Source organism: Enhydra lutris, unplaced genomic scaffold, assembly GCF_002288905.1.
Source record: "Enhydra lutris kenyoni isolate GAN:26980312 unplaced genomic scaffold, ASM228890v2 scaffoldscaffold13, whole genome shotgun sequence".
Taxonomy (NCBI): Eukaryota; Metazoa; Chordata; class Mammalia; order Carnivora; family Mustelidae; genus Enhydra; species Enhydra lutris.
In genome coordinates this window covers 49,315,048-49,329,243 of record NW_019154097.1, presented here as the reverse complement: position 1 = coordinate 49,329,243, position 14,196 = coordinate 49,315,048, and the positions used below count along the sequence as shown (strand labels likewise).

Here is a 14,196-nt window from a genome sequence, read left to right as displayed (position 1 = left end):
CTTTTAAGATTTTATTTTTAAGTAATCCTACAGCCAGTATGGAGCTCAAACTCAGAACCCCAAGATCAAGAGTGTCACTTGCTCTCCCGACCGAGGCAGCCAGCAACCCCTCTGCAAACCTTAATATATAAAGTGACAGTGAAAACAGTGCACCTCTGGAGGCTTTTTCTTTTGCTTTTCAGAGGTGTTCTCAGTGCCTCGATGTCCAGCTCTGTGTGAAGTGCTAACACAGGTCACTTTTCATAAAAGTACTAATAATTTTGTTTACTCTGTCAGGAACGGCACCGAAACATACCAGCAAACATCTCCCAGGCCAGGAAGGAGAGCACAGACCCTATTTGGATCAAGTCCACCCCCTGAGCCTGAATGATGACTGCAGAGTCAAGGGAAGCCACAGGTCTGTCCCCCCAGGCTGCCCAGGAGAAGGATGGGATCGTGATAGTGAAGGTAGAAGAGGAAGATGAAGAAGACCACATGTGGGGGCAGGATTCTAGCCTGCAGGAGACGCCTCCTCCCGACCCGGAGATTTTCCGCCAACGGTTCAGGCACTTCTGTTACCAGAACACTTTTGGGCCTCGGGAGGCTCTGAGTCGACTGAAGGAACTTTGTCATCAGTGGCTCCGGCCGGAGATCAACACCAAGGAGCAGATCCTGGAGCTGCTGGTGCTGGAGCAGTTCCTTTCCATCCTGCCCAAGGAGCTCCAAGTCTGGCTGCAGGAATACCGTCCCGATAGTGGGGAGGAGGCCGTGACCCTTCTGGAAGATTTGGAGCTTGATTTATCAGGACAGCAGGTAAGAAGAGGTGAAACCAATTCTCTGTAAGTAGCACCTGGGTTTTAAGCCTGGAGCAGAGAGCAAGTTACAGTGGAAAGCTGGCACTCGTTGTCCTTGTGGTGGTGACTTTCTGCTCTGCTTGGATGCTGAAAGGTGTGCCGGCCTCCTGCACCTGCGTCCATGGGTCTGCTTACCACGTTTTGGTTTGTTTAAATTCCTATTTTAAAAGTGATTTACCCACAAGCCCACCCTGTTTGTCCTCAGGTGCCAGGTCAAGTTCATGGACCTGAGATGCTCGCAAGGGGGATGGTGCCTCTGGATCCAGTGCAGGAGTCCTCGAGCTTTGACCTTCATCATGAGGCCACCCAGTCCCATTTCAAGCATTCATCTCGGAAACCTCGCCTCTTACAGTCACGGGGTAAGAAGCAAGGTTTCATGTGGGAAAAAAACCAACTGGGTGGGGGTGCCCTTACTGTGTTGCTGAGGGCCTGTAGTTTAAAAAAAAAAACAAAAAACTGTTTTTTTTGTTATCATTATACATTATTGTCAGTATTACTAAATATGGGGAAAATCTAATTTACAGACCAACCTCCGGAGATAATGTTACTGAGAAGGTAAATGAAATGTATGTCATGAACTTGGGTGGACATTACATTGTTCTTGGAGTTGTTAGCATTTTGAATGTCCGGCAGATTTTTTTTTTTTTTAAAACACAAAATTGCTGGGAAGAGGTAATATATTTCCAGCCTGGGTTTTGAAACACTGGTTAAGATCATAAGTTACCTTGAAAAGGATCATTTTTTATTTTATTTTATTTTATTTTTAATTTTATTTATTTGTTAGAGATCACAAGCAGGCAGAGAGGCAGGCAGAGAGAGAGAGGAGGAAGCAGGCTCCCTGCTGAGCAGAGAGACCGATGCAGGACTTGGTCCCAGGACCCCGGGATCATGACCTGAGCCGAAGGCAGAGGCTTAACCCATTGAGCCACCCAGGCGCCCCAAAAAGGATCATTTTTTAAAATACATTTTATTAATGTATAAAAATGTAGTATAGCCTCTTTTTCTAGCTTTCAGAAATTTTAAACAGTGAGAAAAGGATGGAAAAAACATTTTGTTTTTGAGGAACATGAGGAGAAAAATCATTTCAAGGTCATACGTAAAAATCAGTTTAAATTTTTTTTTCCTTTCAGGGAAGTATTAACAATATCCTTAACTAATTTAGAAATCAAAGTAGGTATGTAGACTATCAGTAAAAATAAGAACATATTAAAAATCCCGTTGTTCAAGAAGCGTTGATAGAGGCACATTCCTCAACCAGGGTTCATTTGTGATGACATTTAAGGTGGGAATATTAGAACTTCAGAAAACATTCTCCTCTGTGCATTCTGGAGGAATCTATAAATCAGTGCGTTGTGATGATTGATCCACCACTGTCCATCCAGTCCCGCTCGTGTCCTGTGCAGGGTTTGGGAGGTCTTTCCATGCTCTACACGGAGGGAATCAGAAAATTGAAGAGGATATTGGTAGCTTTCATGCCAGATTAGAGCTTCCTGTCCCCAGCGTAGCAGTTTTAGAAACCCGGGCATGGACCGTTGATGCTTAGTAAATAGTTCTACAGGGAATTCAGCCATACGCCTTTACCCTCAAGTCCCTCTCAGGGCTATTCTTCCAGAATCTTTTTCCTAATTCTCAGAAGGTAAAAATGCTAACTACTTGGTCTTTCTGCACATTTTGCTTTAGCTTGTTTTATAACTATATGGCCTGAAATAGTTACAAGGTTTAGTAATCAGTTTCAAATTCATTTCTCTTATGTCTTTGCAGCTCAGTAACATCATTTGTTTATCCAGTAACGTTTCCAAATCTAATACAGCTTGGCAAGGGAAGATTTTAATTTTTGCAGTTTAAAATCTGTATAGTTGTTCTTACACATGGCAGTTTGTGTGTGATCGTCAGTCAGTGATTGTCTGATAGACATCTTGTCTTAGGTCAGTGTCGACCCACATTTCTGCGAGCTAGCAAATGTCTCATCGACATTTGAACCTTACAGAACGTTAAGTCAGGAAACTGTGGCTAAGCGAGGGAGAAAAGTAGGAGGACCAAAAATGGCCAGAAAAGACCCCCTCTTTGTGCCCTGTGTTTCAAGATATTACCACTAAAGATCGTTAACGCTCATGTTATATTTTCACAACTGAATGAGATTGTGATGCTCTGGTGCTGTTCCTTGTACTGGAGAAAATTAAATGGTGAGCCAGACTTGAATCATGGACCGGAAGTTACCCACTTCCGTAGATAAGGAAGACTAGGAAGCCGGGTTGTAATTCTGGCTCTGCTGCTCTTAGCTGTGTGACATTAGGCAAGTCATTGACTTTCTAGGTGTTTGGTTTCCCCCTCTTTAAACAAAAGGGATTGGACCAGGTGATTTTAAGGACCCTTTTATGACTCCTGTGACTTGGAATAGCAGAGGTCATACTTTCTCTTCGTTAGCTTCTCTGCAGTTACCTATTCTGTAGTTGAACACTGAACATCACACGTGCTGGGGCAGGAAAGAGAGGCCCCGGGCCCTTCTTGGAGGGGAGGCCCAGAGCAGAGCTGGTTTTACTCACAGCTCCTTTCTCCTCCCTCAGCTCTCCCTGCCACCCACGTTCCTGCCCCTCATCACGAGGGCAGTCCCAGAGACCAGGCGATGGCATCTGCACTATTCACAGCAGATTCCCAGGTGAGCGGTGGGCCCCTCTGCCTTCCTGAGACCCTCGTGTCTGCCTCTCTTCCTGGAGCTCTTTTAGCTCCCTCCACCCTGGACACCATCTTGATGCCCTTTCCCACAGAGTGGCCCCAGTCCCGCCCTCCCCATCCACCAGAACCTGGCATGATCACCTTTTCTTTCCCAGCATCCTGTAGGTTTGCAGTCAACTCTGTCCCTGACTCCCAAGTTTGGGTGATGGGATTGTCCCTGAGCTTTTGGAGAACTGAGTGTGGGGATCTCATATTATTTCAGGCAATGGTGAAGATCGAGGACATGGCCGTGTCCCTCATCCTGGAGGAATGGGGATGTCAGAACCTGGCTCGGAGGAATCTCAATAGGGACAACAGGCAGGAGAATTATGGGAACGTGTTTTCCCAGGGTAAGACTGATGCAGGATTATTGTCAAAGATTGTTTTACATCTTCTTTTTTTTGTTAGTTGTGGGATCTCTGATGTGTTCACTTGAGAGTTGACAAGGATTGAGAGGCTACTGAGGCCCTTTTCTTCAGGCTAGATAGAGCGGGAGCACGTTTGTGTTCACTTAACCCTCAGAGGCTGATATTGTGAGTCCCTGATTCCAAGTGGATTTTTTACTTTTACGTAGTTTTTGCTGTTCGAAATCAGAAATACTCTTAAGTTCTGAGTTCTCACCTCTTCAGCCATTCTTCTCCAGTCCCCATCAGTTGTAGTATAGGCGCCTCTGTCAAGGGGATGGATTCTGTATTTCCTATTCTAGAGGTCCGAGTGAGACCTAATCATCATCAGTCTAATCCTAACCTAGGACCGCATTCTTGGACTTAACAGTCATTCTTCCATGGGCTTTCTGTCTTCTTCCATCCCATGCGCACTGCTCCCAGGCAGCTTTGTGTTAACTCATGACTTGTCCCTTACAATTAGGATTCCCCATTTCCAAACCTAATGGTGATCTTCTACGGAGAAGTCTGCTCCTGGGCGTGTAGTAAGAACAAAAACAAGTTCTCAGAGGCACCAACCATATAAGACAAGGTGACACAATTGACACACATTCCCATTTGTCCCCTTCCCTCAGTACCCGGAAGATTGTACTGCAAAGTAGCTCTCAAATGAGTTGTGTCATGGGATGTCCATAGTGAGACTTCTGCCTCAGGAGGACAGAGGGAGGGTGAGTGAAGGGAACTGAAGAAAGAAAGTTACTAAAGAAGCCTCAGGTTTTATTTGGAACCATAGACCTAACCGAGTGGTGGTTTCTTGGTACTTGCTCTTTGGACCAGATTCTGAAAATTAAGCCAAAGAACTGATATGTGTTTCTGAGCTAGGTATTACCTACCCCATGATAACTTCAAAAAGCAAACACTAGTTGCAGACAGTCTGGGAATTATCCCAATAACCAAGGACTTTGGCTTGGAATTCAAAAGAAGTGGACTGATTTCCTCCTCTTATGACTGGTTCGGTATTTCCAGTGATTTCATCACTAAAGTCAGGGCGTAGATACTACTCAGCTTCCCGTGGTTGCATTCAGGGGCGTCTGTGGGGTAGTGCAGGCCCACCTGGAAAGGGCTCTTAAAGCCCGCTAAACAAAGAATAGAATTGTAGTAACTTGGGTTTTTTCCTAGATAAATGTGAACAGCTATAAAGTAGTGCATGTGCATTGGACAATTTTCATTCTCAATTTAAGAATAACAACAGACTGAATCTAACAGACTGCAATAAAGCTGTATTTCAGTGTTTTAATGGGCTGGTTTAATGACAGGATCAGCTTTGCATTTGTAAAATTTGGGTTTTTTACATCATCTCCTTCATGGGCCATACCCAGAATTGTTTTCAGTTTCTTTTCTGTTCTCGGGTGTTCTCCCTGGTCTGTCAGTGAAGGTGTTAGTTACGTTTGCTAATGCCCCAATCAGCTGCTTCCTCAGCCTCATCTCTGACAATGGCACGCTAGCAGCTCTGTGCTACTCTCGCTGGAGGAGAGAAATTCCTGTGTCTGAAGACTACTTACTGTAACTTGCCAAGGCCAGAGCTCCTGTGCTGTCCACTCACTGTGGACTTGTTAAAAATCTCACAGAACCAGAGTATTCACTTTTCCTTTATTAACTATGTATATATCTTCCTTTGTGGGCTAGTACCACTTACTGTTTCTCTATTTCTCTCTATTCCCTTTGTTCAAACTCATATTTAATGTTAGAAACAGAACATGATTTTTTTTTTTATGTATATTCCTTCATATTAATTACTGGATGATCAAATCCTACAACTGTGAATTGTGACCTCTTATGTTACTTTTTTCCTCTCCCTTCCTTCCCTAACTTGTTCTGCTTCCTCTGGTCTCCCCCCCCCACCCCCCTCCCATGTGTGCATTCCCACCCTGTCTCCGAGCTCCCTCTGCTGTCCTCCCATTCAGTCCGCCCTCTCCTTCCCTAGCTCTGCTCCCTGTTGTCCTGGTTCATTCCCCTGTTTTTCTCCGATTTCATCTCTGACTAATACTGCAAGGTTATTTTGCAGGCAAGTAGAAGCTTCCGGGAAAACAGTGTCGGTTGATTAACCCACATATTCAAAAGAAAATGGTGCCATTTGTATTTTCTATTGTGTCAGGTTGTGAAAACAGGAGTGAGAATGAGGAGTCAACCTCAAAGGCTGAAATCGCAGAAGACTCAGTGCCACGTGGGGAGACAACGGGAAGATTCCAGAAAGATTTTGGAGAAAAACGTGAACAGCAGGGCAGAACAGTAGAAAGGCAGCAGAGAAACCCTGAGGAAAAAACTGGAAGAGAAAAAAAAGATTCGGGGCCAGCTACGGTCAAGGAAAAAAAAACCACCGCGGGCGAGAGAGGTCCAAGGGAGAAGGGTAAAGGTTTGGGAAGAAGTTTCAGCCTGAGTTCAAACTTTAACACCCCTGAAGAAGCTCCAACAGGAGCAAAGTCCCACAGATGTGATGAATGTGGTAAATGCTTCACAAGGAGTTCAAGCCTTATTCGCCATAAAATAATCCATACCGGAGAAAAGCCCTATGAATGTAGTGAGTGTGGGAAAGCCTTCAGCCTCAACTCAAACCTGGTCCTGCATCAGAGAATCCACACAGGAGAGAAACCTCATGAATGTAACGAGTGTGGCAAAGCCTTCAGTCACAGTTCAAATCTCATTCTCCATCAGCGGATCCACTCTGGAGAGAAACCCTATGAATGTAACGAATGTGGGAAGGCCTTCAGCCAGAGCTCAGACCTGACTAAACATCAGAGGATCCACACGGGGGAGAAACCCTATGAATGTAGTGAATGTGGGAAAGCTTTCAACCGAAACTCATACCTTATTTTGCATCGGAGAATTCACACCCGAGAAAAGCCCTATAAGTGCACTAAGTGCGGCAAGGCCTTCACGCGGAGCTCGACCCTCACTCTGCATCACAGGATCCACACCAGAGAGCGGGCCTCCGAGTACAGCCCCGCCTCCCTTGATGCGTTTGGCGCCTTCCTGAAAAGCTGTGTGTAGAGCGAGAGTTCCAGAATTCGTCAACAAGCCATTTCCCCCTTTTGTTTCCCAAACTGCTTCAGAGACGTGTGCCCACGGAGGGGAAAAAAAAAGAGGGCCTCAACAGATTAAAAGGAAAAAAACTCACACTTCAGGATCCTTGTAGTTCCATCAGCAGTGTTCCGCCTTTGCATCATCCGGTGGGTGTGTAATCCTCCCACACAATCCCTGCAGGGAAAAGCTAGTCTTTTGGAGAATCCACACACTCTTTCCACACAAGATAAAAGCACACATACAGTCAAACGTCCAGCTTTTCAGTAATGAGGATACCTTTAAGGCGCTCTCGGACTCAGCAACCACAACATAGAATCGAAAGATTAAGATTGGCTCCAGGAAAGCCATACTGGGGTTTTTAAAGCTGCTTTCTGCAAACAAGCCCTACTTGGCCAACATCTTGGTGTACCTTATTTCTCAAAAAAAAAAAAAAAATGAGGAATCGCTAAAATAAACTGCATTGGGACATGCTGCTCAACCTAGTTATATATATGATAAGTTATATATATGATCACTGGTAGCCTGCCAAAGCTATAGAAATCTAGGACTGTGCTGATCGGTGTCAAACCAAAGATTTCTAGCTCTTCCTGAAAGAGGGTATGTGCACCAGTCTACAGTTCCAAAGGATCGCAACAAATGTAGATGGTTCTATCCTCGTCACTGAGATAAATCCTCCTGAAACGGCAACAACGAACCCTTCTCTCCCTTCTCGAAATCCCAAAAGCACTGTCGCACTCCGAAATGCATTTCTCCACAAGTTAGCGCTTGATCGATGATAGACTGTCTTTTAATTCTCCGTTGTCTCGTGTATGCCAGTTTTCATCACGCCCCCTCCCCAGAGAGATGCTTCGATCGTCAGGGGATTGCTCTGTATCCTGACAGCACTGAACACATGCTGAACAGGGAAGAGGCACTTCAGAAGTTCCAGCAGGACTTCTACACTTCCGGTGAAGTCCTGTGTCAATCGTGAGTACCTGAAGTAGGGTAGCCTGGCCCAACTTGTGAAGCCGACCTTCGGAGTGCAAGCATGCCACAGCTCCAAGGTCTGACGCTTTTTGTCCTGACTACAAAAGAAAGCCACTGGCTAGCTGCCTGCATAGACTCTTCTGCACAGAGATCTGTGAGTAAATACCACGGAATGTCAGAAATGACTCTCTCGTCATCTTCAGAAAAATAGCAACTGTTCCTAAGGCCGTGTCCTGACACCTTTCTGGAGCAAAAATATCTTAGCCAGAATTCTCTTCAGTCAGCTGATGGACAACATGATCATTTAGGCACTTTCTGAATCCTTTGTAACTCAATAATACAGTGCAAAAATGTGATTTTTTTTTTTTATTGCTTTTCAGAACAAGGAAAGGTGTGGAGTGCGTTTTTCCACCCCCATACTTTCCAGAAGCTTTGCAAAGGTATTTGATGCCATTAGCTGGCAATTACTGTGTTCATTGCTCTGAGTTCACTGACAAGCGACAAGCTGAGATGTGGTTGGTCGTCTCACACTTGGACTGCACAGGGTCTTCTCTGTTTCTAATCCCTGAAGACAGAGAATAGGGGGAGGGGCTGTGAAAGCAGGAAGAAGCCACCCGCCGCCTAGAAGCTAATGACAGACGGTTTTCGGGTACACACCCGGGGGAGCCAGGAATCATGGGTGACATAGGCAGCCCTCAGGGCCTTGGGTGGAGAGGTCTCTGCCCTCGAGAGCGTGTAGATGATGGTGGACAGCCCCGCGGGAACTTAGAAGCAGACCAAGAGCAGACCCGAAGACTCTGCCCCTAACCAGAGAGCCCCACATAGAGTTTGAGTTTATCCCTCAAGAAACAAAACTGTCGCCCTCCACCAGCTGTTCGCTGACCGACCACTCGAGCCCAGTGGCCAGCCGGGCTTTATGGGGAGCCAGCGAGTGGGGGCAGCTGGGGCCTCAGCTCCAGACCAAACTAACATTCTGCGCAGCAGCGAGTCTCTGGCCTGTCTCTGTGACTGGGACCAACCGCGACCTGCCTGGAGCTCCGGAACCGGTCCTCCAACGTTGCCTGCGGAAGCGTCAAGCAAGTCCGGCGGCGGAGGAAGAGCTCTGAAGGTGTGCTGCGGCCAGTGAGCCGCCGCGGAGGGTTCGCTCGCCCCCGCCGGCTCTGCAGCCGCGACTCGCCCCCGGGAAGCCCTGAGAGCGCTGAGGCCCCTCGGCCCCGGGGACCGCGCGCAGCGCCGACCGTTCTGGAGAGGCAGGGGGCCCCGGCTGCTTCCACGTGGGCCTCTCTGGAGCCACAGCCGCGCGCTGGCCTCACGCAGCCTTCGGCTGTGTTTTAGAAAGTTCAGCGCAGCCTGCGCCTCGCGTTTGTCCCGCGCCAGCCACGGGGTGGTCCCCATGGTTGCCCCGGGTCTGTGGCAGGCGAACTCCCTTCAAGCAGCCACCCGAAAACGCGCTCTTTGAAGAAGCCAGGCTCCGGCTGTTCATGAAAACCATTCACGTCGCGTCCATTCCTCCGCTGCCCAGTGCAAAGCGTAACTGGGTCATGGTCAGACGGACTCGCCTCGGCTCCTCGGCGCCGGGACGTTCAGAAGCGCGTGACCGGCTGCAGTGTGTTCACAGCTGAAGAACTCCGTAGTTAACCATTAGCATGCTCGTTGACCTAATGGGAGTTTTTGAAGGTTCTTCAGAATATACCTTATGAAAGAAGCCTTGCCAGGACGAGAGGTGCAGTTCTTCAGATTGCAGGGAATTTGTTTCTGCTCCGGCCTGGCAGGCAAAGCGACAGCCTGAGACTATAGACCTCTGAGGCATCCTGATTAGTAAGACCCTTAGTATTCGATTAAAGGCATAAAAGTGAGACTGTGCAAAATTTGTACAGAGAGTTCGCCGTGTTTGACGTGTGTGACAGTTGACATCTCACATACATCAGAGAATTCATTCCAGAAAGGAACCTCATGAATGCGATTCGTGTGGCAAAGCCTTCCATGCCATCTCAGCCCTTAGCATCAGAAAGCTTACGCTGTAAATAAACTTTATTAATATTGTATGTGAGGGAAACTTTCACGTATACCACTCATTGCTTCGGACAGAAAATGAATTCCGTCAGTCTGTTCCAATCATGTGATGACTTTCAGAAACACTGCAGAGGAAGCTCGATCTTAACCCCAGAGGATCCACAGAAGAAGAAAAAGAAGGAAAAAAAAAGTGGGGAAATGCTAAAAAGAAGGCAAAAATTGTTCATGCTGAGTACTTCTGTATATTTTGTATGACCACAATGTCCGTATCCGTGTTTTGTACCTCTGGCCCTAGTTGTTATTCTGTATATTCCCTGTAGACGGATAATGTATTTTATTTTAATCTATTTGACAGAACACATCACTCCAAAAGAGTAGAGTTTTGGAGTGAGTAGTGAAGGGGGTGATGGTGGGTGTAGACAGAAAGTCCGTTTACAGACCTGAAGAGGGGGAATATGAGAGAAAACCTTCATAGTTTGGTGCTTACCAAATCTGGATAGGAGATTAGGAAGTTTCCTTAGGAGAGACAGGTTAATAGGGCCCTAAAATGGAACGGTTCCTAGAAACATCTGCAGCTTCTTGGGTGTTTTCTCTTCAAAGCCAGAAAGCAGACCCCTTAGCTGCCAGCTCACCATTCCAGGCAAAGAAAATGGGTTCTCTGAGCTTCCGGGGGGGAGAGGGGCTTCTCCATGAATTGAGAGTGGGGAGTGCCCTGGGAAGGCCAGTGGGACCACTTAACCTGACCAGACTGTGGAAACCATAGTCCTGCTTCCCCTACTAACTCATCTTCATGCTTAGGAAATTTGGGATAGCAAAGCAGCAAGATGGGCCCTTTCCTGGAAAATGTGCACGGATGCATCCACTTCCTGGCATGGCAGGAAGTTCTTCTGACAAGGCTGGAGAAGCATTTTTGTATTCCCTTTGGCTGCGCTCCTGTGTACCTTCCCTGCCCCCCTACTCTCTTCCCCGGCTTGTTCCTTCCCCACGACTGTTGAAAGGCTTGTGAAGATTTGTAGCTGTGAAGGAATTTTTTCCTCCTTTTTATCCTAGAGTTGATCGCCTTTTCTTCCAGGGTCCGGTCACCCTGAAGTCCTCATCAGAAGCTAGCTAACTAGGTTCATCCTACCATCCTCATGGAAGATTGGTTATGCGAATTGGAGTAACAGTATTAAAACGTAGTCAGACAGTGACAGCAATACTTACCAGAGGGGCCATGGTTTTGTGTATCCCACTCTGAGCAACTTCTCAGAAATATTTATGAGGGGGCTGGGTTCCCCATCTGGGAAACCAAATGAAGGTCTGCAGATTGCAAAGTGAAATGTAGAATCAGAAGAGGAAATTAAGTGGTATAAATAGATCTTTTTATAGAAGTTAGAGTAGATTTTTATTTCAACTACTACTGGAGAATTCAATAAAAAGCATTATTTGAAAAGCTTTCCTAACATAGGTTTAGGTTTTGTTTTTAGAATGGACACACTACTGTACATTTAAAAGCAGTTACTTATTTTGCTACTCAAATTAATTTTTTATTCTATCTGAAGATGAAATTATCTGTTTTACTTTTCAAAGCTTTGTAAAACAAACTTGAAGTTCTAGGGAGGCTAAGCCATCTCCAATTCTGCAGGTCACACAAAAGTTGGAGAAACACTTCGAACGTCTCATCCGACAGAATGTCTTAACGTGAGAACATAGTTTTCATATTGTCTGGTCCTGTTTTCACAGCGGATACCACAAACCTCATGTTTTTCTCTTTATCCTGAAACAGTGGAAGGTAAGGAGAGTCATTAGGTTGACTTCTAAGCAATGTTATTTCAACAGCTTTAAAAGAAATGTCTTTAAGATTTCTCCCCTCCATTTAAAGAATCATGGCTCATCTAAGAGTTACACAGTGGTCAGCAGAGCTAATTGGTCCTAAAGTTAAACTTTCTCCCTTCCACAAGCACTCATTAAGCAGTGAGGCTGAGTGTTTTAAGGTACTGGAAAAAAAAAAAAAATGAGACCTGTGAGTGAAAGGTGGCATTAAAACTCGGATTTCATTCCGGTTTCAGATTTGGGTTTTAAGTTCCTTGGGTCCAGGGAAGGGACTAGGCAGCTACAGGCACCCCGACTCAGGTGTGTGGGTCTGTGCTCGCTTGCCTTCCCACTCACCTCAACCTCTGAACAGTTTAGGTAAGGTTTCTTTCTGCCCTAGCAAGGACAAAGCATGTTAGGCTTAGAGCTGCTTCTGCTAGTAGCCGGGGTTCTTCCGTGAGATCAAATAGATGGGGGGGGGGGGGACAGTGGACGGTGATTGTGCAGGAAAATCTTGGTCTAAAAATAATATGAGTTTAAGGGGGGGTCCGTTGCAAGGAAAATCAGCGATTATTTTAAAATGAACATATGTATTTTTATTAACTTGTAGTTAAATATAGATTATTACAACCAGGTCGACATGATAAGCCTAAATCTATCTAGAGAGCTAACTCAGGCATTGTCTTGTTTATCTGTAGACTGGGTAAGACAAACTTTTCCTGTGTTGTCAGTCCCTAGTTTCTTAGTTTAGAATAGATTAGACCAAAAGAAGAAACTCGTCTTTGTATACCTGCGAATTAAGTTATTACTGTTGAAACCTGGCCTTTCATTTCACTAGTCATAGAAGAGTCCAGATGCTTGGTAGATGTTCAGTAGGTGATTTTTAAATTGAATCTGTTCATTTAAAATCCTCATTAACCTTTCTAGGAAGGCTGCTTTGAGTAAATAATGGAATCTTAGAGGAAAAGTGGTTTGTTTTTTAAAAAGCTAGGGGACTCCTCTATTGGAAATAATTTGAAAACTTGATGGAGGACTAAAGTTTCCATCACGAGAAATGGCAGCAGATTACCATTTACATGCATTTATAGTCAGTGGTCCATTTTAGGAGGCCGGCGGTGTCTGACAAATGTTAGAGCAGATGGGGAAGGAAATTGTGGGGAATTGTAATAAATATCTCTTTATGTCGTTTCTCTTCTGGGTCATGGTAAAACAATAAATTATCACCTCTAGGTGGCAATGTTGGTGGCGTTTGTTTTTTCTCACTCTTGGTTGCATAAATGCACACATTTTGGATGAGGCAAAAAACCCACATAATTTCAAAGGTAAAAACTGGAACTGTGACCCGCAGGCCCTCCTCGCGCAAATGAACATATTCTCCTTCATGCGAGCTTCCAAGTTCTAGGTAGCTTCTCGGAAGGGGGCAGCCAGATCAAAAACGCTGGAGTAAATAGCTTTCAGTGATCCCCCACCCACATACAATCTTCTCAGAAGATGGAACCGTTAAAGTAAAACCTTTGACCACTTTATGAAACTCAGAAAAATACAGAGCACCCTAATGGTCAGCCTGTGATCTGATAGTTCAAACTTGGACATTGACCTCTCACCCAATAACCTGCTTTTGTTATTGCATAATATAGTGAGACAAACTCCCCCGATTGTTTTTGTTACTTTGTCTTATTTAAATAAATGATTTATTCGCCCTATTTAGAGACCAGAATCAAGGCACAAAGTGTTCTATCTGCTTTGGTTTCAGGGTCCTGAAGGAATACTAACTACCCGGCTTGCTTTCTAGGGCATTAGTGGAATAAACCATTTTTTTTAAAGATTTTTTATTTATTATTATTTATTTGACAGACAGAAATCACAAATAGGCAGAGAGGCAGGCAGAGAGAGAGGAAGGGAAGCAGGCTTGCTGCTGAGCAGAGAGCCCGATGCAGGGCTCGATCCCAGGACCCTGGGATCATGACCTGAGCTGAAGGCAGAGGCTTTAACCCACTGAGCCACCCAGGCGCCCCTAAACCATTTTTTTTTTTTAACTTAAGTAAGTAAAAGGTGTCACGTGGGGGGAAAAAAAGTATTTTTCTGCGTTGATCTTCACAGTTCAGGGGAAGTTCACCTTTTCCTGGGCCACTGTCCTGGCCTGGGCCCCCCCAGAGAGCAGAACCTAAAGTGAGGGCTTGTGTGCATTAGGAATTGATTCCAGAGAACCAAAGTGAGGGACAGGGCGGGCAGAAATGGGGAGAAATCCAATATGTTCTTGAACTTGGTCACTGCTGTGGAGGATGGGGCCCGTGGCAGATTCCGGCCCTGAGCTGATAAAATCAGCCTTGGGGTCCCGGCTTCCCCCGCGTGCCGGGGCAGGGCAGAGCGGCTGGACTCCTCCAGGAACCGATTTAAAAAAAAAAAAAAAAAAAAAA

At 45.7% G+C, this 14,196-nt stretch overlaps 1 protein-coding gene across 1 annotated transcript in view; it reads left to right on the top strand.

Annotated features, from left to right (window-relative positions):
- The first annotated feature begins 366 nt into the window (after nucleotides 1–366).
- The window catches only part of LOC111145502 (zinc finger protein 3), a 50,203-nt gene continuing 36,373 nt past the window's right edge, over nucleotides 367–14,196 (top strand). The window contains 7 exon segments of the mRNA XM_022500395.1: nucleotides 367–792; nucleotides 1,039–1,192; nucleotides 3,398–3,489; nucleotides 3,769–3,895; nucleotides 6,084–6,887; nucleotides 9,899–9,995; nucleotides 12,478–12,482. Of these exon segments, the coding sequence (XP_022356103.1) occupies nucleotides 367–792; nucleotides 1,039–1,192; nucleotides 3,398–3,489; nucleotides 3,769–3,895; nucleotides 6,084–6,887; nucleotides 9,899–9,995; nucleotides 12,478–12,482 (1,705 nt within the window).